Raw genomic sequence first — 27,628 nt, forward strand, 5'->3', positions numbered from 1 at the left:
TTGGAGGTGAACTATTCCAATTTAAAATAATTTTTGGTTTCATATATATTTTGAGCAAAAATTTTCAACTGCTCGATCTTTTTGCAATAAAGTAAGCAATTGTCTACAAATATTTAAATAGAGGGACTAGTTCATCAATGAAATATTTGGTTAAAAAAAAAATGTTCTTTGTTTCATTAAAATGTCGTTTCCCCTCAGTGCCAAATCATTAATTTTCCTCCCTTTTTTTTTTCCTAACTCCCTCTCTAAGTCTACGCTCTCTCAAGGGATAAAAATCAGCCTTTTGAATGTCACAAATTTTTTATAAGAAAAAGGAGGAAACATGACACATGAATGCCTTTGAAAGAGAAATTTTTCAAAAATGATACTTGAAATTAATTCTCTGAAAATGCTCTTAGGCCTGAAGGATAATGAAAAGTAGAAGGAAAAGTGAAAGAGAAGAATGGTGAGGAAAAAAAATGTATTAATTTGGATTTTTAAATAATTTTGATAATATTCTATTTTTCTTCATATTATTATGATAAACCAAATGGGGAATTGGGTTCTTGAAGGCATGTTTGGTTCTTGAAAAATTTTGCACACCATTGACAATGGTAGAACGCAAAAGGTATATGAACAAAATGAGGATGGTGTCGATAAAAAATGACTAGATGTCCTTTATACTTGTCTAGATTAAACCTCCCAAACTTTATATGTTTTAACGAGTTGTTGGATGAAATTAAGGTCAGCTAGAACTCCTAGTTATATGGAAAGTGCCTCAGCCTAATATTTCTGGTTTCCCAAAATCTAGACAAAGACCTTAAATAAATTTTCGCTTCGTGTGGACTAGGTTTCTTTATGTACCAAGTCTTACCATATTCTATTTGACTTTTGAGCGTGTAGACTATTCAGCCAAGGGAACAACGTGCAATCTAGCTATCATTCACCCAAAGGAAATACGTGCTAGGACCCACTTATTAATAAGTCTATAGCAGCCATTCTAGAATGGCTTACTTGTTCCCTCAACCCCATGAGAGGATTCGGATGTTTGAACTAATCGAAATTTAAAATTATTTTTGGTTTCATATATATTTTGAGTAAAAATTTCCAAGAGCTCTTTTAGCATTGATTTTTAAACAATTTTCAAATACTTAAATTGAGGGACTAGTTCATCAATGAGCTTTTTTGCAGTTGCTTTTTTTTTTTTTTTTTTTTATGATTTTTGCAATTTCATTTAAACTCTTATTTTACTTTACTTTTGGGCATGCAGATTGGGTTTGCTCTTGGAAAATTATATAATTTAGAAATCATTCAGCCTAGGGAACAACATGCAAGACTAATATTTATATTGCATTAATTTCTAAGAAATTTTCTCCAAGCATTTAGATAAAGATTTATGGGGTAGGAGCTTTGACAAATTAACATTGTTGTTGTAGTTGTTGTTCTTCTTCTACTTTTGTACTTTTCTCATTGTCTCATTGACTCACGTAAACAAGCTTGACCGGATACTTCCATTTAACTCTTCCATAATCAAGAGGATGCCTTCCTTTTCCACAGATTATCATAAATAACTCCTCTTGTTCAAAGGCTTTGAAAGCCTTCCTTTGGATTCAAAGTATTTGGTAATGTTTTGATCCTCTTCTTTTTTTAGATATTATAATATTTGCAGAAGTTTGTGGGTGCTCCTTCAGGCATGGATTTTCGCCAACATTTATATACAGTTGGTGCTCCTTAAAGATTCTTGTGCTAATGAACTTTTTATGTTATGATATTCACTGATTTTAGTGGGTGAGCCTTGAATAAACTTTTTTCCAACATTCTGATGCTGTATATTGGCCTCTTTATGTGTTTAAAGTGAACTGATATTATTATGATGTTATGATGTTTGCAGATTTTTGTGGGTGAACGTCTAGATATGAGTTTTCTCCAAATCAAGGTATTTCATTAATGTTGATTCCCAAGAATGATAAAAGTGTTGATTCAAAATTCTGATTTCTTTTCTTTTCCTACATTCTTAGCCACCAAACAGAGGTAGATGAAGTAAATATTTAACTACTTGGAGGAAAATTAAGTCTGAGATCTCACGCTCTTGCTGCAGACAGAAAGCATCAAATTAAGGCTTTGAATGTTCTAGTACAAACAAAGCTTAAGCTTCATGCCTTTAAGTTGGTATCTGATGATTAACCTTTCATTTTCTGGATTTTTTTTTCTCCTATGTGCCATGCAGGATAAATATATTTCCTTTCAAGAACGGAAGGAAGAGGGCAGTATAAGTACACAATCACTAATGTCTGCTCAAAGGGAAGATTTTGAACGCACGGGACCGAAACAGCTCGCTGACTGGTACAACCATTTTCCTACATGCAATATTTCAATATATACATTACAGAATAAGCAATGGGATCAATCGATGAGACGTTTACCTAAAAGTTTAAAGAAAATTGGATAACTGAATCTGTGAGGCTTAGGATTTGTGCTTGATTAATTACATATAGAAATCAATCTAAGTGAAGTAATATTACGAGTTTTCAAATGTGAACTAAAACTCCTATTAGAAAATGGAGAATTCTGCCCGAGCATGCATCTTGAAGGTGTCTTAGCATTCACAAGATTTTCTAGATAAATTAACTGCTGTATTTATCAAAGGGTAGATTAGATATGAGGATTCATTTATCATTTCTCATTGCAGGACAAATGATCATCACCTCCGGGCAGTTGCTGCGAGCCTGGTTCAGGGAGCATACAATTTAGAATTTGATCGCCAGGATTCCCAAGATCCCCAAGATCCCCAAGGCCGTTGGTGGCACTTCTTTCATTTTGAGTTAAAAGATAAGCTCATAGATGATAAAGATTCATCCATCTACGGTGTCGTGTATGAAATCAAGTGCACATACACTAACCATTTGCCAAAATCTGCCCCAAAGTTTGTTATTGCCTTTCGTGGCACAATCCTCAGCACCAAGAGCCGGGACATGAAGTTGAATATGAAGGTCTTCGCTGGTAAACTTCACAAGGACAAGCCCCGCTTTAAACACGCGCTGGAAGCTGTCAAAGCAGTTGTTCGAGAAGCCTGGCCTGCAAATATTTGGTTAGTAGGGCATTCCCTGGGGGCAGCCATTGCGATGCTGGTTGGAAAATCCATGGCCCAGGAGGGTAAGAATCTCACAACTTTCCTTTTCAATCCACCTTTCTTGAGGTATTCCCTCTCAAAGAATATCAAAAATCCAACTTTAAAGGATGGAATCCTCTCGACAAAGAATGTTATCAAAGCTGGGATCTCTTTTGTTGGGGGTGATCATCTGTGGCAGGAACTATATGACCAATTTAATGCATTGTCTTATTGGATCCCCAACCTGTTTGTGAACCAAGACGATCCTCTTTGCTCAGGGTATATAGACCATTTTAGAAATAGGAAGATCGAAGATGAGATACGTTCAATAAGGAGTGCAATAAAAGCTGCATTTGTGAAGGATCCACAACTACCCATATATCTACTTCCTAAGGCATATCTAACTATTAGCAAGATCTCATCCCCACCCAATATTTGTAAAATTCGTGAAGCTCATGGAATAAAACAATGGTGGTACCAAATGTCTATAGGGCCAGGCTTTGCAAATTCATCAACAAAGGTATTGATAGATGATGCCATCCCCGTGGGTGAACCCTGAGCACACTCCAAGTATTGATGGATTAATCGGGTACTTTAACCATATAATCCATAAAGTAACAGATGCCAAGTGAAAGGGTGCAACCTTTTACCTAGTCTATTCAAGCTGTTGAAGTCTTTGATTTTATTGTCTCATGCATAAATTTAGTTCTGTTCATGGTATGTGAACTAATAATTAGTGCAATTTCAAACTTTTACTTTTCTTGCAATTGTGTTACCCTTGGGTTTAGGCATATATACATGTTGGAAAATGTTTGAAGTTCCTAATTGGTATATGTTTATGTATATTTTTTTGTTCCTAATTAGTATATGTTTATATATGTTTGCAAAGAATAATATTGTAGAGATATTTTTTATATTAATATGTCATTGTCATATTAGATTTCTTTATAAAATCAAAAAAATTATCAAAAGTATCACAATAAATATTTTAGGTCGTGAGGGGAAAAAGTCATGAGATGGAAATAGGTTTATGAAGATTATACATAGTGAATAGAGATGTAAAGAAGAATGAGTGACACCCTATGAAATGAGGATACATATAGTTCACTATGTAGATACAAGAAGTGAAACATGGGATGTTTTGGGGTTTAATAGTTAATCCAGTTTATGTCCTCTGTAATATTCTTTATAATACAATGGAATAATCTCTTTAATTCATGGATGTAGACATAGCTAGTCAAACCATGCACATTAAAATCTCATGTATATTTGTGTATAAATTGTTTATCTTGGTTAGTCAAGCCATGCATGTTAAAATCTCACATATATTTGTGTATGAATTGTTTGTCTTTGTATTCTTCCATTAACATATTTGCATTAAAGCTTCGATTATATTGTCATAACAAAGTGATATTAGAGCTTATTTCTTAGACCTAGACTAACAACAAAGTTTAAGGTTGAGAAATTTAATGGAAAAAACAATTTCAATTTATGTCACATTAAGATACATGCCTTGTTAGTTCAATAAGGATTATTCAAAGGGCTAAAAGGTAGAGAGGTTTTATCAACAATAACGCCGGATGAAGAGAATAATGAACTTATGGAGAAAATGCACAATTCTATTCTATTATGCTTGGGTAATGAGGTACTTGGAAAGTTACAATTGAAGTTAGAAAGTCTATACATGACTAAGTCTCTTATAATTCACTTCTTTTTGAAGAAGTTGTTGTTCACTCCCCAAATGAAAGAAGGTACATCCGTCAAAGACCACATTTATGAATTTTAATTATAGATTTGAGGAATACTGATGTTAGAATTGATGATGAAAAAACTAAGTCATAATTTTAAAGTGTTCCCTACCAAATTCTTATGAGCACTTTGTGGATATCATGATGTATGGTAAAAATTCTCTCTCTACATAAAGGATGCTAGGGCCGCTCGGAACTTAGAGAAGTTAAAAAAAATGACCTTTGAGAGTGGAGAAAAAAGCTTATGTAAAGGTTTAGTGGCTAAAGAGAGAATATGGAAGAAAAATAATGGCAAAAAAGTATGATCTTGATCTAAATCAAAGTTCAAGATAAATAACAAGTGTTCAATAACAATAAGAAAGAGCACTATGTGAGAAATTGTTCGAAACATAAAAGAAAATGCAGAGAGAAAGCTTGTAATTTTGGTTATGCAATAATTGTAGAAGAAAATTTGAATATTGCATATGTCATTTCAGTTATGGTTAGTAACTCAAGTGATGAGCGGATCCCTAACTCAAGGTGTTATTATCATATGCCTCCCAATAAGGATTAGTTTGGTGCCTACAAACTTACAAATGGTGAAAATATTATTATGGGAAACAATGTAGCTTATTAGGCTGTCATGACAAACATAATTCAAATTAAGATGCATGGTGGTATTGTAAGGACATTAATTTATGTAAGGCATGTTTCAGAGTTTAATAAAAAAATTATTTCTCTAGGAATGCTTGACTCTAATTGATACACAAATAAATCCAGAAGTAGAGTTATTAGAATCTCAAAGGGTGCTCTTAATGTGATAAAATGACAAAAAAATTAATGATCTTTATACATTGTAGGATAGCACGGTTACAAGTACAGTTGCCATTTTAACCTCTAAATTAATTTCAAAGACTACTAGATTATGGATATGCCACTTGGGCATACGAAAGATAGGGGTTGGCAACTTTGAGCAAACGAGGTTTGCTTAATGAATAGAAAATGGGACAACTAGATTTTGTGAGCATTATGTGTTTGGGAAACAAAGAATTTAGGTTATATGCCCTAGTATTAGGGATGTTAATATCATATCAACCTAACGGTTATGCCCCATGTAATGATTTGATCTAACAAAATGGCTATGCCTTGGTATGAGGATCTAAGCATAACAAAATGATTATGCCCTAATGTGCTCTAATAACTCCCAATGAATTGTTGTGCTCCATTTGGACAAAATTTATATTTTATAAACTCAAACCAATCTCAGTAACATCAACATGGGGGCTATGAAGCATGATGTATGATGCCATTGCTTCACAATGATCTTAAGACTTAGGATGAAATGTTAACTAAGGATAAGAGGAAAATAAAATAATAGAAACTAGGCTTAAACCCCCAATAAGCAACCTCATGCCTCTTACGTATACATAACGTGTAAAAGATAAGCAAACTCTAAGGTCATAGAATACATAAACACTCCCAATGCACTTCATGATATACTTTTCTTTTTTTATTTGTTTTTTCTTTTTCTTTTTCTTTTCTTTCTTTTTTTTTTTTTTTTCCTTTCTTCTTTTTTCTTTTGTATCACATCACTAAATTAAGAAAATAAAGCACAAAAACTTAAAATAGAATGGTACTACTAGTATGACAAAATAGGTGAAGCATATCGATCCAAAATAAAAGTGTCTCACCCAACCATGATAAGGAAATACTAAAATATGAACAAACCATGGAGTCCACAACCAAAGAGGTCTCACCTATATATGAGTACACATAAAAAAGCCCCTCAATCCCCAAGGTATAAAAATAAGTGAATTAAGGTGATGAAAAATAGATTGTGTGAAAAGGCTTAATTGGCTAGCAAGGGGCAACTCAAAATATGGGGTGTACCATGAAGAGAGTGCATGAAATGATGGTCACCCCATCTTTTGACCACAACCTTAAACATAGTACTCTTAAGTTAATCAACATTGGTTAGTTCTAACAATCGTTTTCCATCTAAGTCCATTAATCATATTGTTCTTCATCAAGCCATGCATCTTCATTATCACATAAGGTTACCCTAAATATGCTGTTTGCAACTAAAGAGCTTATACTAAACTACATTCAACTAAAGTCAAGCCATCTCCTTCTTTAACATATAGGCTCCATTTTAGGTTCATTCTCCTCAATTGTTGCTTAAACAGCTTGCCATTGGGTAAAAGAGGATAGGAGGTGTTGTGTAATTCTTGGGTGGATAAGCTAAAGTGCTATGCAAAGATATCCACAACCTTCAACAATCCACTCATTGAGTAGTGTATTTAAATTCTTGTCTCTAAGCATAGAGGGACCCTAAAAAAGAGTGCTAGCATTCCGGATAAAAGTTTGAGTTCTCATGGGGGTGATTCTCATGTGAAGACACTAATTATTGCATCAATATAAATCTAACATTTTGCTCTATATTTTACTAAAATACTTTACATACTCTCCTTATAAGGCTTTTTGCACAAATAATATAGTTTTTTAAAATATTTAAAAATTTGTTCTGTCAAAAATAATTCTAAAACTATTGTGTAAAACACAACTAATTAAATTAAGCAAAATATTCAAAATGTGGTTGAATTAGGTTTTTTAAACTTTTTCAAAAAGCATACTTAAGTAAATCAATGAAGTACAATGAATATAAAGAAATATAAATAAAGATAGAGAGATACAAACTCGATTTTTATAATGGTTCGACAATTCCTACCTATGTCCACTCTCCTCAAACTCCTTCCGAGTAAAGGTTCCACTAGATCAAGGCTTCAAAACCAAGCTTCAAACTCTTACACTAAATTTACCTACTCTAATGGGCACATAAAAATTTCTTCAAGTTCAAAACCAACTTAAAGCTTCTAAACACTTGAACTTTCTCTAATAAATAGATGTTTAATCTCACTCAACCTAGCACAATTAATGCTTGAATACAAGAGGAGTTAGGTTGAATACAAAAAGGTACACTAGAGGAGATTTGCAAGTAAGTAATCAATACACAAAGATTTGAGAGCTTTGAAAAAGAGAAAATGGTAGATAAGGAATTCAATGCAAATGTTTTCTTATCAACAAATGCATAAAAGTTCCTTATTTATAGGTTTCTAACCTCGGATGCCCAAAAAAACAAAAACTAGCCTTGACTGACCACGTCAAGCTCCAATTCCACTTGTTCATTAGTTGTTAGGTAATAAATACACAATAGGTGACCATTTGTCATTTTTAAAGTTCGACTGAACCTTGACCGGGAAAGTGGTAGCCTAGATCTGGAATGCAAGCTCTATAGAAGAGACAAAAATTCTTATACCTTGGGCCGAACCTCAACTAGGAAAGGGTGACCCATTCCTAAATGATCAAGCCGGTTTAGGTCTTCCCTTGACCGGTTGGAACTTTTAGGCTCAAAATCAATCTTATTCTTTCCAAAGGCTTTCTAACACTTAAATATTGTCTTTAGGAAACTATGTAGCTCAATTATAAAGGGTTTTGTCTAAGGTTTTTTAATTTTAACTTAGTTTCAAGAGAGATAAGAATATTTAGGATCAACTTTATGAAAACTAAGTATAGAGAAATGCATAAAAAAATAAAAAAATAAAAATAAAAAACATGTTTAGAGCCTAGGTGCACCCAAGATATTTGTTTTACAAAGGTTATCCTAGTCTTGAAGGATCGTCACGCATCCAAAGCTTCACTTTTCTTGAATTTCCTTGAGCAAGCATGTCTTTTTTTTTATTTTTAAGTTATATACCTGAAACTTAGCTTGATTTAAAATGATTAGTGCACTTAACTATGTTTTGTTCTCATCAAAACTAAATTAGGAAAACTCTCGGGCTAACATACCATACTTTTGGATTTCATGTATAACTCATCTTTTGAAAATACAAGTTTATTGTAAAAGGTGAATTCATCTTTTCAAAAGACAAATTCAATATAAAAAGTGAATGGAAGTTACCTTGTTTGATTCATATAATCCTAAGCAACGGAATTGAAAATGGAGGAGAGGGAGAGAGAGAGAGAAAAAAAAAATGCTAGTGTGAGGGAGACCGAGAGCGATAAAGGAGAGCGAGGGCTTCTGTGCCTGAGGGAAAACGATGGAGGAGAGCGAGGGCTTCTGAGCCTGAGGGAAAACGATGGAGGAGAGCGAGGGCTTCTGCACCTGAGGGAAAGCGATGGAGGAGAGATATGGCTTCTGCGCCTAAGTGTAAGCGATGGAGAATAGCGAGGGTTTTTGCGCCTAAGTGAGGGTGTAGAGGGAGTTGTCATCTCGAGGCCTCGGAATAGCTCAAGGAATGGTAGATTTAGTGTGGAGTCGAAAACCTTTAAGATTGAGGTAGAAAAAAAGAAGGGCAAAATGCAAGCTACGATCGTGGAGAGGAAAAGAGGGATCTCGTCGTGGATAAGAATGGGACCAGTGAGTCTAGGGTTCTTTCTCGAAGGTCTGGTTCATTGCAGTAAGGATACGAGTATTGGAAAGTGGGGAAAAAAGTGGAAGGAAAATGGGAAGGCCTATTCAATGTTGCGCGATGAAAACAAAGGTGGGTGCTTCATCCAATTAAGAGTTGTGGACCTGGAGAATAAAAATTTCAACATTTTTATCCCTAAAGGAAGAGGAGCAGTGAGGGGCTGGACTTCAATGGTGGAGACGCTACGGCGTCTGGGTTTTGATAATGAAATGAAGGAAGGCTCGAAGGACGAAGCGATGTTGCTGAAGCCTATTATGACGAAAACCTTTGTGGAAGTGATTAAATAGTCGATGAGCAAAGAAAGAGCAATGATCAAGGTGGAGGTTAGAGAGAAGGAGCTAAGCCGAAACTTGAATAAATTGGTTCACTGTTTGGTTGGGTCCTAGAACCCTAATTCAGGGATGGGAGATGACCTGAAGAGTTGGGGGACCCCCTTGGCAAAATCTTGGGGATTGAAGGGCAACTTAGGACTTGCAAAACTGGAGAGGGGTAAGATTCTGCTAGAATTTGAACTATTGGCAGAAGCTGAGAAAGCCCTAAGCCTCAGAAACATTTCGGTGGGGGGATCCTTCTTCGCCTGGAAAAATGGAGTCCCGAGACGGAGTGCCTGTCGGAAAGGGAAAAAATGCGTGAGGCATGGGTGCGAATCATGGGCCTACCCATCTCATTATGGGATCAGGTGATCGCTCATATTTTTGTCGTTTATTGGATCAAAACAAAATTTATAACCTAATTCACTATTCTATAGCAATTTGTACCCGATCAAAAAGTGGTTTTAGTACAAACTGCTGTAGTATAGTGGTTTTTAGGTATCGTCCACAATGATGGATTATTCTTGGTAATTAAGGCTTGAATGAGATGATAAGAAATGATTGTGATCGAGTGAAATTGACTTGAAATTGCATAATAAAATTCCAAAATAATAATGTATTAAAATTGAGAGAAAAATGAAGTGTAAAAGAGAAGAAAATTAATAAGATGTGAGATTCTCGGAGTTAGGATGGTGAATAGGTGTTGAGATCTAATTTTCATCAAGTTAGATTGAAAACCTAAATTTTCATCTAAACCGATTTTTGATTTAGCTTTAGGTCTAGATCTAATTTCTCTTCAAATTAGGTAATCTAATCCAAGAGATCAATTCGAATCATATATTCGATTCATCTTAAATTATCTTCCGATGATTCACACAATGCAACTATTCAATCTCATCAAATCTAGCATTAAGAATTTGATGAATCTACCTAGCTTGCATTGTAGTAATCATCCAAAACAATTTGAAGAGAAAAATCCCCAAATTTTAATTAATTAATCAATTGGATCAAATTACCTTTATAATTCAAGCTCAATTCTCTAATTCACCATAGATCTTGCCTCTAGATCTTCCCTCTTCCGAGAAAAACGAGATTTAACCACTCATGCTTGGAGATTTGATCTCACAAGACATGTTTGGCTACCGAGAAAATAAGAGAAAATGAAGGAAAGTAGAGAATTATATAGAGAGAAGAAATCTAAAAAGGTCTACAATTAGGAAATGTATCAAAAGTCTTTAAATGAGTCAATCATGTTTCTATTTATAGGCCAAGGTCAAGTGGACACTTGGCATCATCTAAGAGGTCTTTCGAAGGCTTCTTCATCAAGGAATCTGGAGAAAATGCATTTTCGCACGAGCCCCTAGCAATTTCGCATGATGGTGCGAAGTGGAGAGTCCATTAGCTGCATTTTCATTTTACTGGAGCGTTTCGCATGACTGTGCGAAAATTTCGCATGGTCATGCGAAATCACTTTTCACATTTCCCTTATGTGCTGCAGCCAAGCCTATTCTGTTTCATTTCGCATGACTATGTGAAAATTTCGCATGGTCATGCGAAATTGAAAAACATGTTTTTTCGACTCCTCCTTGCAATTTCTTCCATTTCTTCATTTTTAATCCATCTCCACCACCTTCAATTAAGCTCCAAATCCCAATCCAAACCAATTGCATTGCTTCTTTCATTATGCATTTGGATCATCATCAACTTTATTTGTTTTCTTCAATTTGATTCATCTCCTTTGTCACCAATTTATCAAAATCATACCTTGAAATGACTCCAAAACTTCATAAAACTTGTTAGTAACTCTTGCAAGGGCAAAAACATGTTAATTAAGTGTTTTAGGCATAATTACTACTCAAAAGATGTGAAACTCATGAGAATTATTATCTAAAATATGCTCTTTTTGAGTAGAAATCATCAGGCCATTCTGAGAAGGATATGGGAGAAGTGTGGGGGGTTCCTTGCAGTCGACTCCCAAACAGAAAAGCTAGAGGAGTTGTAGTGGACGCAGATTCTAGTGAAGATGAATGGAGAAGAGCTTTTCAACGTGGTGGAAATTTGGATTGAAGATTTCTGCTACGCGATAACCCTATGGTGGGAGGTTAGGCCAGTCTTGAAAGCGGGGCCGATAGAAAAGAGAGGGTTGAAGACTGTAACAACAGGCGAGGTTGGGGGTGAGTCTTATGCACGTGCGAGTAAGCGTGTGATGGAGGAGGGTAGTGTCACTAGGCTCGAGGCCCTACCGTCGTCTGCCGATGGGACGCGGAGGCAGACATGTGGGTCGGGGCAACCTATGGAGCTTTGCTTGGGTGGACCGCTTGTGATGGGCCTCGCCCAATCCCCTTGGAGCTCTGATTTGGCCCCTAGGCCTTCTAGGCCTATCCCAGCTGGTCTTGAGGCTGGGCCGTCTTGCTCTAGGTCGTCTGGGCCATTTCTTACTAAGCCGTCCTTTTCTAGGCCGTCGCCTAGGAAGGATTCGGGGTAGGCCAAGGCCAATGAGCCCTTAGTGGTGATTGAACTGGAACGCCAAGGCCCGTTTTTGCCTTGTGCAAAGGGTTTAGCCCCTTCTAGTGAGGTCCGCCCCCTGGTATTGACTGGCCCATGTCTTCTGGAGGGTCCAGACTCTGGCATCTCCTTTTTCTGGATGAATGACGACTTGAGAAAGCAAGTGGAGGAGGAACCACGATCTGAGGAGAATTCGAAGACTAACGGCGCCTTATTGGAGGAAGCTCTGAGGTATGGGACCGCCTCTAACCCTTTTAGATTGTTGGTTCTTGTTCCCTCTTCTTCTCCCTCTTCTATTTCTGGTTGGACTCCTTTAAGGGAGTATTACGACTTTTCTAGGGCTGGTTGGAAGATAGCCCAGAGGGAAACTCAGTGTTGCATTGTCAATGGCCCAGGGTCTATAAAGCAGAGGACTGTTACTAGTTGGGAGCTGATGGAGGTTAATAATGGCAGCAATGGAGAATATGGAGATGAGCTATGTTTGGTTCGTACAGTGCCACATGAAGCTAGAGGATGGGAGGAAGTCAATTGGGAAGATAGTGAACTAGCTAGATTCAGCAAGTTCCTGGGGTTTTCGACAAAAGGCTTGGATAAGGACATTTTGGATTTCTTGGTCAAGATCAGAAAAATGATGGAAAGAGTCCATAGTAAAGTTCTTCTGGACAAATCGAAATTTGAAAGGGAATTGAAAAGACTAGAATGCTCCATTAATTACGAGGAGAGAAAGAAGCAGAAGAGTGGTACGTAAGAAAGAGGGGGCCAGATTTTGGAAGTATAATGAAGTTAAGATTGCTAAGCTGGAACATGCGAGGAGCTAATGATAGCTCCAAAAGAAAGGTGATTAAGGCCATGATTAGGAATCAAATGGTAGACTTGTTTTATCTCCAGGAGACAAAAATTCAAACAATGTCTAAGGGTGTGGTGAGGAGTCTGGGCTCTGGGAGGTTCCTGGACTAGGGTGCCATGGATGCTCATGGTTCTGCGGGTGGAATTTTGATATGTTGGGACAAAAGGACCCTCGAGGTGCTTGAGATGGAGGTAGGACACTTCTCTATTTCCTGTAGGCTCAGGAATGTGGAAAATGGGTTCGTCTGGATATTCATAGGAGTTTATGAGTCGTTCTCTAGGAATGATAGGGAGGCTTTTTGGGATGAGCTATGGGCAATTAGAGGCATCTGGAATGACCCTTGGTGTTTAAGGGGCAATTTTAATGTCATCATTTCCCAAAGATAAATGAGTAGTCAGAGAAGGATAAGTGGTGCAATGAGAAGATTTGCCTAAGTTGTTGATGACTTAGAGCTTCTAAATCTTCTGTTGCAAGGTGGTGTGTTTTCTTGGAGTGGGGGTAGGAACAACCAATCTTGGGCTAGACTGGATAGATTCCTTGTGACCCAGAACTGGCTTGATCAATTTTGTGGGGTTGTCCAAAACAGGTTGTCGAGCCCACTTTTGACCACTTTCCCATCTTACTGAAAAATAGTGGATTAAGATGAGGCCCCTCTCCGTTTAGGTTTGAAAACATGTGGCTGAAAGTGGATGAGTTTAAGGACCTTCTTCGGGGATGGTGGCAGGGGTCTGGGGTGAGTGGGAGGGCCAGTTTTAGATTGGCCTCTAAGCTAAAGGTACTGAAACAGAAAATCAAAGACTAAAATAAGGATGTGTTTGGAAGGCTGGAAGTTAACAAAAACTTGGCTCTCCAAGAGGTCAAGTTTTGGGATAGGGTGGAAAGTGAAAGGAGCCTCTCAGTAAGTGAAACGGAGATGAAAAAGAAGCTAAGGAAACTTTCAAAAAGTGAGTTCTGCTGGAAGAAACCCATTGGAGACAAGTGTCGAGGGAGTTGTGGCTGAAGGAAATGGACAAGAATACAGGATTCTTTCACCGGATGACCAATGCCCACCGAATAAACAATTCCTTGGACATAATTAAAATTAACGAGGTGTAGAGGACTGAGGAGCAGGAGGTGAGGGAGGGGATTGTGAACGCTTTTCAGCAACTGCTCTCTGAAGAGCTAGGCTGGAAAGCTGATATTGAGGGGCTGCACCTCCAAAGTCTAAATTCCAATGAAGCTAAAGGCTTGGAGTTGCCATTCACTGAGGAAGAGATCCACTCTACCCTTTTGGAAATGAATGGTGACAAAGCTCCTGGACCGGATGGGTTTAGAGTGGCCTTTTGGCAATTTTGTTGAGACTTTGTGAATGAGGAGATTGTGGATTTGTTTAAGGAGTTTTATGTGCAAAGATCTTTTGGCAAAAGCCTTAACACCAATTTCCTTATCCTAATGCCAAATAAAGAGGAGGCTAAGGACCTTAGGGACTTTCGGCCTGTCAGCCTATTAGGGGGACTGTACAAACTCTTGGCCAAGGTGTTGGCGAATAGGCTGAAGAAGGTCCTAAGAATGGTGGTTTCTGTGGACCAGAATGCCTTTGTGAGGGGCAGATAGATTTTGGATGTCTCGCTTATAGCCAATGAGGTGATCGACTTCTGGCATAAGCGTAAGAAGAAATGGCTGATTTGCAAACTGGACATTGAAAAAGCCTACGATAGCATTAATTGGAATTTTCTCATGAAGGTCTTGCACAAGATGGGTTTTGGGTCTCAGTGGATGGAGTGGATTTGGTGGTGCATTTCAACTACCAAATTTTCTATCCTGGTCAATGGGGTGCCAGCAGGCTTCTTCTCGAGTTCCAAGGGGTTGCGTTAAGGAGATCCTCTATCTCCTTATCTCTTTGTCCTAGGTATGGAAGTGCTAAGTGCACTCATAAGAATGGTTGTTGTTAGGGAGTTCATCTCAATTTGTAGCCTTCGAGGAAGAAGGAGGATGGAGATGGATGTCTCTCATATACTCTTTGTTGATGACACAATCATCTTTTGTGAAGCAAGAAAAGAGTATCTAACTTCTTTAAGCTGGATTTTGGCTTGGTTTGAGGTGGCTTCTAGGCTAAGAATAAACCTAGCTAAAAGCGAATTAATTCATATTGGGAAGGTAGAAGAAATTGAGGAAATGGCAGTGGAGCTTGGGTGCAAAGTGGGGGCTCTTCCTTCAGTTTATTTGGGGCTGCCCCTTGAAGCCCACCACAAGGCCATATCTATGTGGGATGGGGTAGAAGAAAGAATGAGGAGAAGATTAGCCCTTTGGAAAAGACAATACATTTCTAAGGGAGGGAGAATTACCCTCATCAAGAGCACTTTGGCCAGCATTCCTATTTATCAATTGTCCCTTTTTCGAATGCCCAAGATAGTGGCAAGAAGGCTTGAAAAATTACAAAGAGACTTTCTTTGGGAAAGGGGAAGAATGGAAAGGAAAATCCACCTAATCAATTGGGAGGTGGTGTGTACTCAAAAGGAGAAATGAGGTCTAGGTATACGGAAGATTGATTTTCTTAACAAAGCCTTGTTGGGCAAGTGGATATGGAGGTTTGCCTTTGAAAAGGACATTCTTTGGAAGAAAGTGATTGGTGTGAAGTATGGTCAAGAAGGCTTTGGCTGGTGGACTAATGAAGCTCGTGGGGCGTTTGGAGTAGGGGTGTGGAAAGAGATTTTGAAGGAAGCAAATTGATGTTGGGATAACATAATGTTTAAAGTGGGTAAGAGGACTAAGGTAAAATTCTGGATTGATCACTGGTGTGGTAATGAGGCGCTGTCCAAAATTTTTCCTCAGTTATTTGCCTTGGCGGTGCATAGGAATGCAACGGTTAATGAGGTGTGGGACTCTAGCCTCGGTCAAGGGGGCTGGAATCTCATATTTGCTAGAGATTCTAATGATTGGGAGTTGGATTCAATAAGAGCTTTGTTTAATATGCTGAGGGACTTCAAGATCTCCCAAGAAGAGGACTCAATGATATGGAAAGGTGAGGGTCAAGGCACCTTTGGAGTCAGACATGCTTACAATTTGTTGGTTGCTCCTAATACCCTCGCCTTCCCAGTTAGATGCATTTGGGTGGACAAGGTCCCAACTAAAGCTACCTTTTTTGCTTGGGAGGCTATGTGGGGGAAGATCCTCACCTTGGATAGGCTTAAAAAACGAGGGTGGTAGTTTCCTAATTACTGTTTTTGTGTGGTTGTGAAGAAGAAAATGTAAATCACATTCTTTTACACTGTATAGTGGTCAAGGTCCTCTAAGAAATTGTCTTTGCCTTGTTTGGGGTTCATTGGGTGTTCCCAGAGATAGTCAAAGAGGTGTTACTTAGTTGGAGGGGCCCTTTTGTGGGGAGAAAGAGGAAAAAAATCTGGTATTCCATCATGTTGTGTATTTTTTGGACGGTATGGAAGAAAATAAATAAATTAGCCTTTATGGGGAGTTCTTTGGATATACAGAAACTCAAAAATTCTTTTGTTTGTAACTTGTAGAGTTGGGCTAGAGTGTATATAGGAGAGGAGTCATATTCGCTTTTAGTCTTTTTGGAGTGGCTAGCGGCTACTTAAGGGTCAGTGAGGTTGCTTGTTTCTTTTGTTTTTGGGTTTGGCTGCGTTGTATACTCCTTGTATGCTTTGTGGTTTCTTGCCCTTTAATATAATTTGTGCTCACTTATCAAAAAGTGAATGCATCTTTTGAAAACATGAGTTCAATATGAATATAAAACAATCGATCAAAAAATCCCACTAAGTACAATTATCTAAAGATTTTAGGCGGTCAAAGTGTGTCCCTACAAAGTAAAGACATCACAAGGATGGCATCTTGATTCAATTGAACATATGATTGTGTTTATGTACAGTATCATTTACATATGATTTCAATTGTGTATAGCATTACTTGATACCAATACGAGTATCTTTGTTTATTTCCATTTGTGTATTATTCCTTAAGGTTATTTTTGGTTCTTGAAAAATACTAAGAAGAGAAAATAAAAAAGAAAAATGGAAGGAAATGAAATAATAAAGAATCAAAAAAATAAATAAAAAAAGGTTCTTAGAGAAAAAATTGAAAAACGATATTCAACATCAATACTTCATAATTATCATTACAATAATATTTCTAAATTTATTTCTTTACTTTAATTTACAATTGAAATTACTTTTTAAAAAAAAATCAAGTGAAGCACATATTTACTCTGATGCACTCATATTTACTAAACAAAATCAAAATGCAAATAAAGTTTTCATACCATTCATCCTCAAACAACTTATCTTCAACATAATTCTTCATTTTAAATAAAACCCACAACGGTGGGTCTGGAAATGCTTCATTTTAAATCCATTGGTTTCAATACACGAAAATTTGTATTGTATGATTTCCTAAAAATCTGCACATTTCAAAATCAAAACTAAAACACTCTTGGTGGCACCCAATCTTGTCCTGTGGCGTGTGACTTTATGTTTTCTCATAGAAACGGTCTTATCATTGCATAAAAATGGTCATCTGGTAGCTCAAAGAGGTGCCAATGTTATCAGACTTGAATATCCCCATCCAAGCATATCATCTCGCTATACACCACAAACTGATTCATAAAAAATTGCATATGAATCTACCAATTATACAAGAGACGGTAGCAAAATCATAAAAATAGTGACAAAAAGTGACGATAAAACTGTCGTGATACGGAGCTTGGAACATAAGTTATTGTGTGTAATAATAATTTTTGGATTGCATGTATATGATCCTAGAAAACCAAAAGGTTTTGATGTTCTCAAATATTGGGTTTCTAGAGAAAGGATCATAGACTGAAAGTCTAGATCAAATGTCAGCATGGAAAGAAAGTCACATACCATGCAGTCATAACTCGTCCTGAATGAGATCTTCTTGTTTAATTATTAAACCAATGGGAAAACTCGGTCTTTCAAGCTTAAGAATGCCAAAACCTTCAAGAGATTCATGCTATACAATATTATAGTACAACATAAAGTTTGACAAATGTGTTTCTGATAAGGCCGCTGCCGATCTCTTTGAAGAGACAAAAACGCGATCTCTGAATGATGTATATGGTAGAAAACACTCTTGAGATAGCAATTTACAGCATATACTAGAAAACTATACCATCAAAATATCATGACTTGCTGGAATAGGCCAGAGTGAGGAGTAGACTTATCAGATGGTGCCTGTTGATGAACTTGCTTTCTGAATCTGTTACACAACATTGACTGAGATGAATATATGACATAAAAGAACAATATGAATATGAAGGAATAATGGTGCTAGAGCAGAGTATTAGACCTGATTCACAAGCAGGTTTATCTGCTCTCTATACATTTCTTTCAAGTCCACAATATCAGCACGGAGTTCTTCCAGCTGCACAAATATAACCACTTTCAAATGTCGAGGCTTGATAGAAAAGAAAAAACGCCATTTTGATTCCATTGTTCACATAGAAGGTAGAAGGAATTAAAAAATTTTCTTTTTCTCTCTGCTCCACTTAAGTTGTGAGCATGTGATTTCTTGATTACCAAGCATCCTGTTCCATAAAACACACTTCGTCCCATTTCATCTGTATAAAGTTTTACTTTAAGCTCCCATCAACAAATAAAACAAAGGAAAAGAAATGAGAACTTAGGAATCTCATTACGGGATGGGGTTGGATTGGCTGTTGTAAGATTCAGAAAGGTCGCTTTTATTTTACCACAATTTATTGGCAATTAGACAAAGCACAAATTTTGGGAACTCTCTGCACCTTGGCCATCCAACTCTCTTTCAATAATGAATATCCTCATCAATTTAACCCTCATTTGTTGTACTCTCACTCTCTCTCCCTGGCTGACTCCATGCCCTATAAAAATATTCCATCCATATTCCTTTGGCAACCATCCATGAAATTTCCAAATAGAATGAGGCATAATTCACAAGACTGCCCACGTCAAGGTGGCAAACTATGAGTGTGGCTGATAAGGTACAAGCCAAGGGACTGTTGGATTAAAACAGAGACCACCATGTTTCAGAAGCCAAAGCCCATGCTACCTCTCCTTTGCTGACCCTAGCCTAAGCAGTCATTTCCGTGGCAGCTCCCACTCAAGCTTTAGGTAGTCCTTTTCTCTAGCTTTTGACAAGGTTCCTCTCTATACTCCAGGTAGACTTCTCCGTGAGAAGCTCTTTCTGTGAGTCAACTGATTTCAATACCCTATGTTATGAACTTGATCATTATGACAAACCCTTTTAGAACTACAGAAATGCACAAATCAAAGCCCTAGAATTTTTTAGGATCATAGTAACACCAGAAATGAAACAAGTTAATGAAGGATTTCCACATAGTTGTCACATCATAACCAAGTTTCTATGGAACCTGTGTCTTACAAGTGGGTAACCCATGAAGCCCAACTATTTGCTTATAGCATAATTTGGCTACATGTGAGGCATCAGTTGTTTTGCAACGAGGGATAAAATGTGTCATCTTAAAAAACTTATCAACCACAACAAAATTGGAATCATGTCCTAGAGCTGTTTTCAACAATCCAAGGTTAAAATCCACACTAACCGAAGGGTGTGTGGTATAGGCAAAGGTGTGTACAACCCAGTGTTTCTCTTCTTTACCTCAGCCAGCCGACAAGTTCAACATTGCAACACAATTTTAGCAATATCTCTTTCCAAGGAAGACTGATAAAACTCATCCTCCACCAAGTGACCAGCTAGACCTCTGCTATACAACTCCTAAATCAAGAAATCTTGAATAGAAGAACAAGGACTGCATGCTTTGTACCCTCTAAAAAAGTAGTCAACACAGATGATAAAATCAATGTGACCATCTTGAATTTCTTGATAGATGACACCAAAATCAGAATAAGTAAGATTACTCATCCTTCATCTTCTCAAATCTAACCGCATGACCACTCGATCTATAAACAGGCTACTGCTTGACTAACACCTTCAACAACTTTATTCTCAGTTCTTGCATGATGGTGGAGAACAAATGTGTTTTGTTGAAGAAACTACATCCACCTAGCCTGTTTAGGTGCTAACTTTATTTGAAAACTGAGATACCTTAATGGTTGATGGTCAAAGTATAACATAATCTCTTGAGATAATAGATAATACCTCCAATGACCAAGTGCTCACACAACAGTACAGAACTCTTTATCATAAGTGGAATATCTTTGCTTAACTCATTGAGTTTCTCACTAAAGTATGCTACTGGACAACTTTCTTGACTGAAGATACCAGTTATGCCAACACTTGATGCATCGCATGTTGCCTCAAAAACTTTTGAAAAAATCGAATGGCTTAAGACAGGTGATTTAGCTATTTTGCATTTTATCTCCTCAAACCTTACTTTATTCGATGAAACTCCCTTTTTATCATGCTATCAATAATGAAAGTCATTATAATACAAAATTCCTTAATAAATTGCTTATAAATGAGACCATGGAAAAGGTTTTCTTGAAATCCTTGTCTTACAAAAGGGGATTCACAAATACACCCTTCATCTTCTTACCTTCCAAGCAAAACAATTTTTTGATAGCCAAGCAAAAATATTATCTATAATTTTATTTTATTTTTGGGTAGGTGCAAAAATATTATCTATAATTAAACCCATCATTAGTATTATTTGGTTGTATTGTTTAGAAAACCTAACATTAGTATTATCTATAATCAAACCCATAGGAGATATGTCTAGGAAATCAATCCTCTACTTGAAACTACCTTTTCAAATTAATATTTTTATTTCAACATGTTTATTCTATCATTGTATCCCAATATTTGGTTGTACAACAAATCTAGTGCCTAAACCTGCACCCCGTGCCTGTACACGACTCCATGTAACATAGCCCACAAGAATCTAGCACATAAAAATATTACAGAGCTGAAGAGGAAAGACAAGAAAGCAATAAATGGTCTGCTGATTCTAGATTCAACTTTCATATCATGCATCAATTAGGAATCACCAATTCCTAGAGACCAAAAAGGAAATCTAAGATGGGAGAGAAGCTCTACTCATAAACTTTGCCTGGAAGGAACCCTCCACTCTCCCAACCTACAAGATGAAGAAGTGGCTGAATTGTGAAGAAACCACCTTCTATCCACCTTTATATAGGTTATAAAGAGGAGACACCATAAAGATGAGTTCAAGGGAGGTCAACTCCTGAAGTCCCTGATCCCACAAAATCCTGCAGAAGATGTCGATCCAGACCACCCTATTGTCAAATCTAGATAGATAACAAACTTCTTGCATTGGCATCCTTGCTTATACAAATGGAATGGGGCAAGCCACCTGAAGAGGAATGTCCCCACAGTTTCATTTCTACCAAAATTTTATATCCAAACCATTTCCCATCATAATCTTACAGAGATGCCCTTACACAGCCACAACCACAACCACAAGGTCCTGAAACCTTAAAAAGGCCATTCCATTTCTCATCCATGCCGTAATCCTTTAACTTTTTAACTTGGCTGAAATCACCATCCTCCAAGATCTAATTTTTCCCCCAATCTTGACGACCATTCCCTTCTAAGGGTACCAGCCACCATAATCTAATTCTTCCTCCCAATCTTGACATCCATTCCCAATCAAACCCAATAATGCATCCACTAATGTCCACATTATCGCAGCCACCTTTCTCTTATCTCATAAGGTAAACAACAGAACACCACCTAATGTGATTGCACACCTTCACATCTGTATTTGCACAGAACACCTGGGAAACCACTATTTTATTTTTATTTCTTAATTTTTTTATGGGTAAAAAGAAGCAATTTATAAAAGAGAAGCACCAAAAGAAGCGTTCCAAAGTACACAATAAGTATACAAAGAAATGCTTAAAGGCATCACAAAAAACAAAGAGGGACAACAAAAAACAACCCCCCTTAACCCCAACCCAACCAGTCCACAAAGTCCACAATGGAAAGAAGACAAGGAACTATAACACATTTATTAACCATAACAACACAATCTAGAGTCTTATCTTTGTGACATAAATCCATGCTAAAATCAGCTAAAAGAAGCAGGAGTACCAGTTTTAATCTAGGGGAAAACAGTGTTGGCGAATTACTGCCATCGCTGCAATTTAGTTTTTTAGGAGAGAATCAAGAGGATCTTCAAAGATTCATGTGGTAATGACCAAAGCATCATTTTGGACACCCACTTATTAGGAAATGCATTAATATCACATATGTAGGATTAGAAGCATGATACTTTCTGGTAAGAACTAATATAATCCTCCAAAATGAGGACAAATGGATGCTTGACAAGAAACAGGAAGGCTGACCATCTTTCATTCATCTAATATGATGGACATACCTCAATATTATAGCAGAGTAATGTAAGAACTTATATCAGCAAGTGGCCTCATCCAATATAACTAATAACCTTCTTTCTAAAATTTTATTTTCCACTAAAAAGGCAAATCAAAGTGGAAATATATGTACCTCCTCATCACGTTCACCCATTAGCTCTAATGCAGAAGAATGCCTCCGTCTTAGTGCTTCTAGCTCTGCCCGGATGCCAGGCAGAAAGGCAGCTTCTGCCCTCAATTTCTCACACTGTAGCCAATGCAAAGGATTCTCAAGCTAAAATAAGATGAGATGTCATAAATCAATGTGAAAACAGATGAAAATTCACCTGCTCTGTCATTTGAACTAACTCCTCAGCAAGAGAGTCACGGATGGCTTCCATGGATGCCTGAAGTGAACAAGAAAATTATTAGTCAATGAAAGCCACATAAAGGGATGAATGATGAAAATGTGCACAGGACTTGAAGCCCCCATAATGATTGAGGTTATTGAATGCAGCACCACAGAATATGAATTTCTACCATATGCAATGGAACATCATATGGCGCCAACTGCTGGCTAAATAGGAAAGAATTCAGAAAATAACACATACCAAACGAGACATGTATGAGGCAAGTTCACCCTCCTTCTGACGGATGGCAGCTTCAAAAGCACTAGGTGTCATGCTCTTCATATAGTATGGACTCATGGTTGCCTCTCCAAGGTTTCTCCGTTCAGATAAACTGTCAGATGGGTCTAAAGAGGCTTGCAGAAAATAGCTTTCCTCCATGCTGCCTACACTGCTAGCACTTGAAAGTTTGCGAGTCAAGTTTCCTACACAATGTTTATAAAAATTAGAAAAAGAAAAAGAAAAAAGAAACAGGAGTAAAAATACAATATGAACAATAAGAGACATAAGTCTAAGCATCCCTTACCATTTTCAAAACCAGAACTCTGCTTTTTGTTTGGAGTTTGATTGGATACAGCAGAAGACTGAAGACGAGCTGTCCTTTCCAAATCCAAACGTGTATTTTTCTCCCGTTCAAGTTCCTGACAAGAAGAGGAGCTTAATTTAGGAAACTTGAAAGTGGTTCTGGTTATTTATAATAAAAATATAAGAGGCACTCTACTATTTAGACAAAGCTATCTGACAGAAGCATACATAAAATCTATGCACCCATCTAGTCCTAAAACAGTAAGCAGCAGAAAAATTTTACAAAACTTCTTAGATCCACAACTTTTCTCAAGCCACCACACACAAGGAAAAGAAGAAGAAGAAGAAGAAGAAGAAGAGAGGAAGAGGGGGGGATTCGGCAAACTGGAAATGATTTAAGTTTTCATCTTTGCCTCAAAAGAAATAAAAACAAGATTAGAAGTTCTCTTCACACTCAAAATAGAACAGATAGATATATGTGTAAAGGAAAAATTGAAAATAGAAAAAAGGAGAGAAACTTCAAGAGAGAGGAGGAGGTAAAGATTTTCAAAATGAGCAACCAAAGTTTCAATCTGTAAAACACAGGGCTGCTCATTACCTTAGAAAAATATAATAATCTGCACTCTAATCAAACCTCAGAAATCTCAGACACAAGATTTCATTTGTTGAAAGCATAACTACGACTCAATATGCCTACCAAAAAATTACAATAAATATCCAACTCAATATGTACTGCAAAAAGCATGTCGATTTTCAGGGTTTTCTGAACAGGTATTTTACCTGTGCTGGGCAACCATGCAACATAATCAACATTGGTCAATAGACTTATATAAGTTACATGGAAACCACAATCAATACCTGCTGCAAGAGTTCCCTGTGTGCCAGCGCATCTTGTAACTCTTGCTTGTGTTTCTTCCTGAGTTCCCTGATTTCTTCTTCTAGCTGGTTTGCACGGCCTTCATGAGTGTCAGCTTCCTCTTTTGCCGCTAGGTACTCCTGCCTATTTTCAGCTGCTCTCTGTCTCTCCTTTTCTAGAGACCTACTCAGCTGTGTCTGTTCTGCTCTAAGACATGAAATCTGCGCATCTTACTAGTGTGAGTCAATATTCATATAACAAATCCATAACTAGCATCTGTAATCCACAGAGGAATTGGAATCACCTGTGCTTCAAGGACATTTACTCTAGATAAGGTTTGCGACAAGCGTTCATTTACAGATCTCTCTTTTTCCTCAGCAGTTGCAGCTTTAGCCTCCGCCTCCTGTAGTTATAGTAAAAAAAGAATTCAGAATTGTAAAGCATGCTGACAATTTCTAAAATACAAAAATTGTAGGTAGCAAACTATTTAAACAAACCTGTAGTCGAGAGTTCAGAGATCTCTCAACAGCAGCCCAAGCTTCTGCTCTTCTGGCTGTTGTCTCCTGTTACCAGTAGAAGAAAACAGTTGATTGTGAGATCCAAGCATATGTGCATATGTCACAACATATCAACGAGCCAATGAGCAAAGCGTACTCAAAAGTTTCATCAAGTCTTTAAATAAATATGAAACAAAGCTCAACCTGCATAGCTTCAATCTGCCTTAAAAGAGGCCTAGTAGATTCAGGAACTTGAGTGATCAACTCCTCACACCGACGTTCACTAGCCTGAATAGCAACAATAGCCATATTAGAGAATATCTCAAAGATCCATGGAAACGACTGCTAAAACAAAATAAATGAATAAATAAATGAAAAGCTCAGTTGAACCACAATAAGAGGAAGTCTGCTTTACTTGATAACGCTTTTGAAGATCCTCAATGTCTCTGCGGAACCTGTCCTCTCTAAACACAGCCTGCAATATCAAAAAGAAAACAACAAAATAAAATAAATGACAATTAATCAGACAGGTCCACTTCATTAAACCCATGAGCTCAATTCTTAAAACAAAAACCTGCTGCTCTGTTCTACTTAGCGTTTGCCTTAGTTCTTCAAGGGCCTGAACCAGCATGGCTTCACGTTCCTCAGCTTCTCTTAGACGAATTTCTAGTTCAGTTCTGGCTTCACTGTTAGCCCGTGCCTCAGCTAATGCTTCAGCTTCCTTGGCTGCAGTCAAAGCATTAGAATAGTATTCTTTTTGAGCTGCAAGCTCTGCCTGGTGTTTTTCAATTGTTTCTTGCAGCAATTTCTCAGTTGCTGCCTTGTCCCTCTTAATACTCTCCACCTTATTCTCTTCCACCTGGAAGTCATTCAACCAAAACACATACCATTGAAACAAGAAGCTCTCCAGAAAAGATAACAGGGAACAGAAATGTGGATATTTCAAATTAGACAGACACACACATACACACACAGAGCAAGAGAGCAAGCAAGAGAGGGAGAGAGAGAGAGAGAGAGTCGATAACTAGATGATCAAACAGAAGAATACTTAGTAAGCAGGAAACAAATATCATCCCTCAGAAATGTGGATATTTCAAATTAGACAGACAGACACACAGAAAGAGAGAAAGAGAGAGAGTGTCAGAAACTAGACGATCCAACAGAAGAATATTTAGGAAGCAGGAAAAAAAATATCATCCCTCGTATATATTTGAATTGGGATTGAATGTGAGATAGAATAAAGAATGAAATTAAAAACAAAAAAGCAAACAAATAAATTTTGTCAAGGGGGAAACAAGCCAAGCACAACATAACAACCCCACCCCAAACAAAATCCAGTGATAATATGGCTTTACTTCTTTCGCATTTGAGGATGACATTCATAACTTCATACACTCACAACAATATCTCACCACAAAATACTCTGACAAAAAATAATATTGCCTTTTCAGAAGCTGGCAATAATATTCACTAAGCTTCCAGCAACATCTGAAGTAAATCAAACTAAAGCCTATAAAATCCAGACCTATAAAACAGCTGGCCAGCTGGAAACATTTTCATCCGTTTCTTCAGTACACATCAAAATATCTAGTCACAATGTACAGACTGTATATGATAAAAGCCAAGGGTAGAGGATGGCATAAATAAGCGACATTTAGCCACAAAAAAAAAAAAAAAAATATTGCTTGTATGATAAAGACATCTAGGCTTAGAAGGTATTTGTTTTTTTAACTTTTTACTAAAAGTAATTTGCTTTTAAACTTTAGGTAGTTGTTTTTTCACTTTTTCTTAACTTATTTCTTACATTTTTTTTACTAAATAAAAAAAAGTTAAAATATCTGGCTCTTTCGAAATGCTAAAAGTGAACTACCATAACTGCAATGAACCTGTTAATTTTTTTTACTTCGTGATACTTAATAGAAATACAATATTAAAAAAATAAACAACTTAATACTCAACACCATTAAGCATTATTTAGTCTTAAATTCTATTTAGAATTAAATAAAATAAAAAAAATAAGCACCACCTTAGTCCGTAAAATCATTCCAAAAACTCTAACCAAAGACTCCACCCCAAACCCAGGAGATTAAACTCTTACCAAAGACTCCACCCCCAACCCAGGAGATTTCTTGTGAAAGAGGGGCTTTCTATACCCAATACAAATACTGGATAAGTCAGGCAAGTGATCCAGAGAAATGCAGAAAAATCAAGCAATGCTCTAAAAATCTGGAAACCCAACCAAGAGGAACTTTGCTACTCCAAGCATCCTAAACACATTGACCCATTTTCCACAAGTTGGATAGCTTTTCAGAGAATAGATTGATTCTGGATAGTTTACAATGTCTAGAAAATCGATATCTCTGTGATACCTCTGACAAAAAACATCACAGTTCTCATGATTCACAAACCATCTACAGTTATTTGTGAATTATTCAGCATATCTATTTGTTGACCTCAGAAAATGCTTCCCATAAGAAAGAACCAGAACATGCCTCCATGTCTAGGAATAAATCAATAAGGCACCAAATGTTCTTCCTTTGCTCAACAATCTGATAAATTTTATGTCATCTAGCCACTCCAAGACACTAGAAGGTTACTTACAATCATATTCCTCCTCAATCTGTTACCGTCTTTTATTTCTCTCTCAAATGCACAGAATTTCAATGATAGCATAATTAAAATTTTCCTGGTCTCAGTTGAGAAAAAGAAAATCTTAATTATGTCATCTTTCTCTCTCCCTTTTGCTAATACATAGCAGAACAAGAACAAAAAACAGAAATAGGAACAAATGTCATACTAAGGAGTATATCCATTAAAATGATCAAGGGCCTCAAAATCATTCAGGCATAAAAAATGGTATACAAGAAACCATCTCATAAATTGCCAGAAAAAATAGACGCGTCTGGCTAGAAATCTTTACTGAGCAATTGTAACCCTATGTGTGATTCAACTACACATGCCATACATGTGAAAATCATAACCAAGTGTTTTCTTTGACATTGAGTACCCCTTGTATCCAAGATATTCAAGTATTAGGGATATAATCAAAGATTGCAGTGAGAGGATCAAATTCATCAACCCTTGTCCTTGCAGTGGGCAGACTTCAACATGT

The 27,628-nt window shown here is 37.1% G+C and overlaps 2 protein-coding genes across 8 annotated transcripts in view; one reads left to right on the forward strand and one right to left on the reverse strand.

Annotated features, from left to right (window-relative positions):
* Positions 1 to 2,537: 2,537 nt before the first annotated feature.
* LOC117933435 (GDSL esterase/lipase At4g10955-like) lies at positions 2,538 to 3,647 on the forward strand. Its single transcript, XM_034854789.1, has 2 exons — positions 2,538 to 2,572; positions 2,669 to 3,647. The coding sequence occupies exons 1-2, from the start codon at positions 2,538 to 2,540 to the stop codon at positions 3,645 to 3,647; spliced, it is 1,014 nt and encodes a 337-aa protein (XP_034710680.1).
* Positions 3,648 to 17,261: 13,614 nt separating this feature from the next.
* The window catches only part of LOC117932880 (golgin candidate 5), a 29,672-nt gene continuing 19,305 nt past the window's right edge, over positions 17,262 to 27,628 (reverse strand). For 5 of the 7 annotated variants that reach the window (XM_034854182.1, XM_034854185.1, XM_034854186.1 and 2 more), the window contains 12 exons: positions 25,091 to 25,375; positions 24,932 to 24,991; positions 24,721 to 24,804; positions 24,517 to 24,582; positions 24,324 to 24,422; positions 24,022 to 24,240; positions 23,165 to 23,279; positions 22,843 to 23,063; positions 22,579 to 22,638; positions 22,386 to 22,499; positions 18,249 to 18,323; positions 17,643 to 18,158 (listed from right to left, as the gene is read on the reverse strand). In XM_034854182.1, the coding sequence (XP_034710073.1) occupies positions 18,123 to 18,158; positions 18,249 to 18,323; positions 22,386 to 22,499; positions 22,579 to 22,638; positions 22,843 to 23,063; positions 23,165 to 23,279; positions 24,022 to 24,240; positions 24,324 to 24,422; positions 24,517 to 24,582; positions 24,721 to 24,804; positions 24,932 to 24,991; positions 25,091 to 25,375 (1,434 nt within the window). In that variant the 3' untranslated portion in view covers positions 17,643 to 18,122. Of the gene's footprint in view, positions 17,536 to 17,642; positions 18,159 to 18,242; positions 18,324 to 22,385; positions 22,500 to 22,578; positions 22,639 to 22,842; positions 23,064 to 23,164; positions 23,280 to 24,021; positions 24,241 to 24,323; positions 24,423 to 24,516; positions 24,583 to 24,720; positions 24,805 to 24,931; positions 24,992 to 25,090; positions 25,376 to 27,628 lie in introns of those variants that run through there. The other 2 variants (XR_004654254.1, XM_034854187.1) reach the window with 2 other exon arrangements.

The sequence above is a fragment of the Vitis riparia genome, chromosome 16 (assembly GCF_004353265.1).
Source record: "Vitis riparia cultivar Riparia Gloire de Montpellier isolate 1030 chromosome 16, EGFV_Vit.rip_1.0, whole genome shotgun sequence".
In the NCBI taxonomy this organism is placed as follows: Eukaryota; Viridiplantae; Streptophyta; class Magnoliopsida; order Vitales; family Vitaceae; genus Vitis; species Vitis riparia.

Coding starts and splice junctions, on each gene's coding strand:
- LOC117933435 (XM_034854789.1), top strand. CDS start 2,538: ATGGAGAATTCTGCCCGAGCATGCATCTTGAAGGT. Junction 2,573..2,668: donor CGAGCATGCATCTTGAAGGT/GTCTTAGCATTC, acceptor TTCTCATTGCAG/GACAAATGATCATCACCTCC.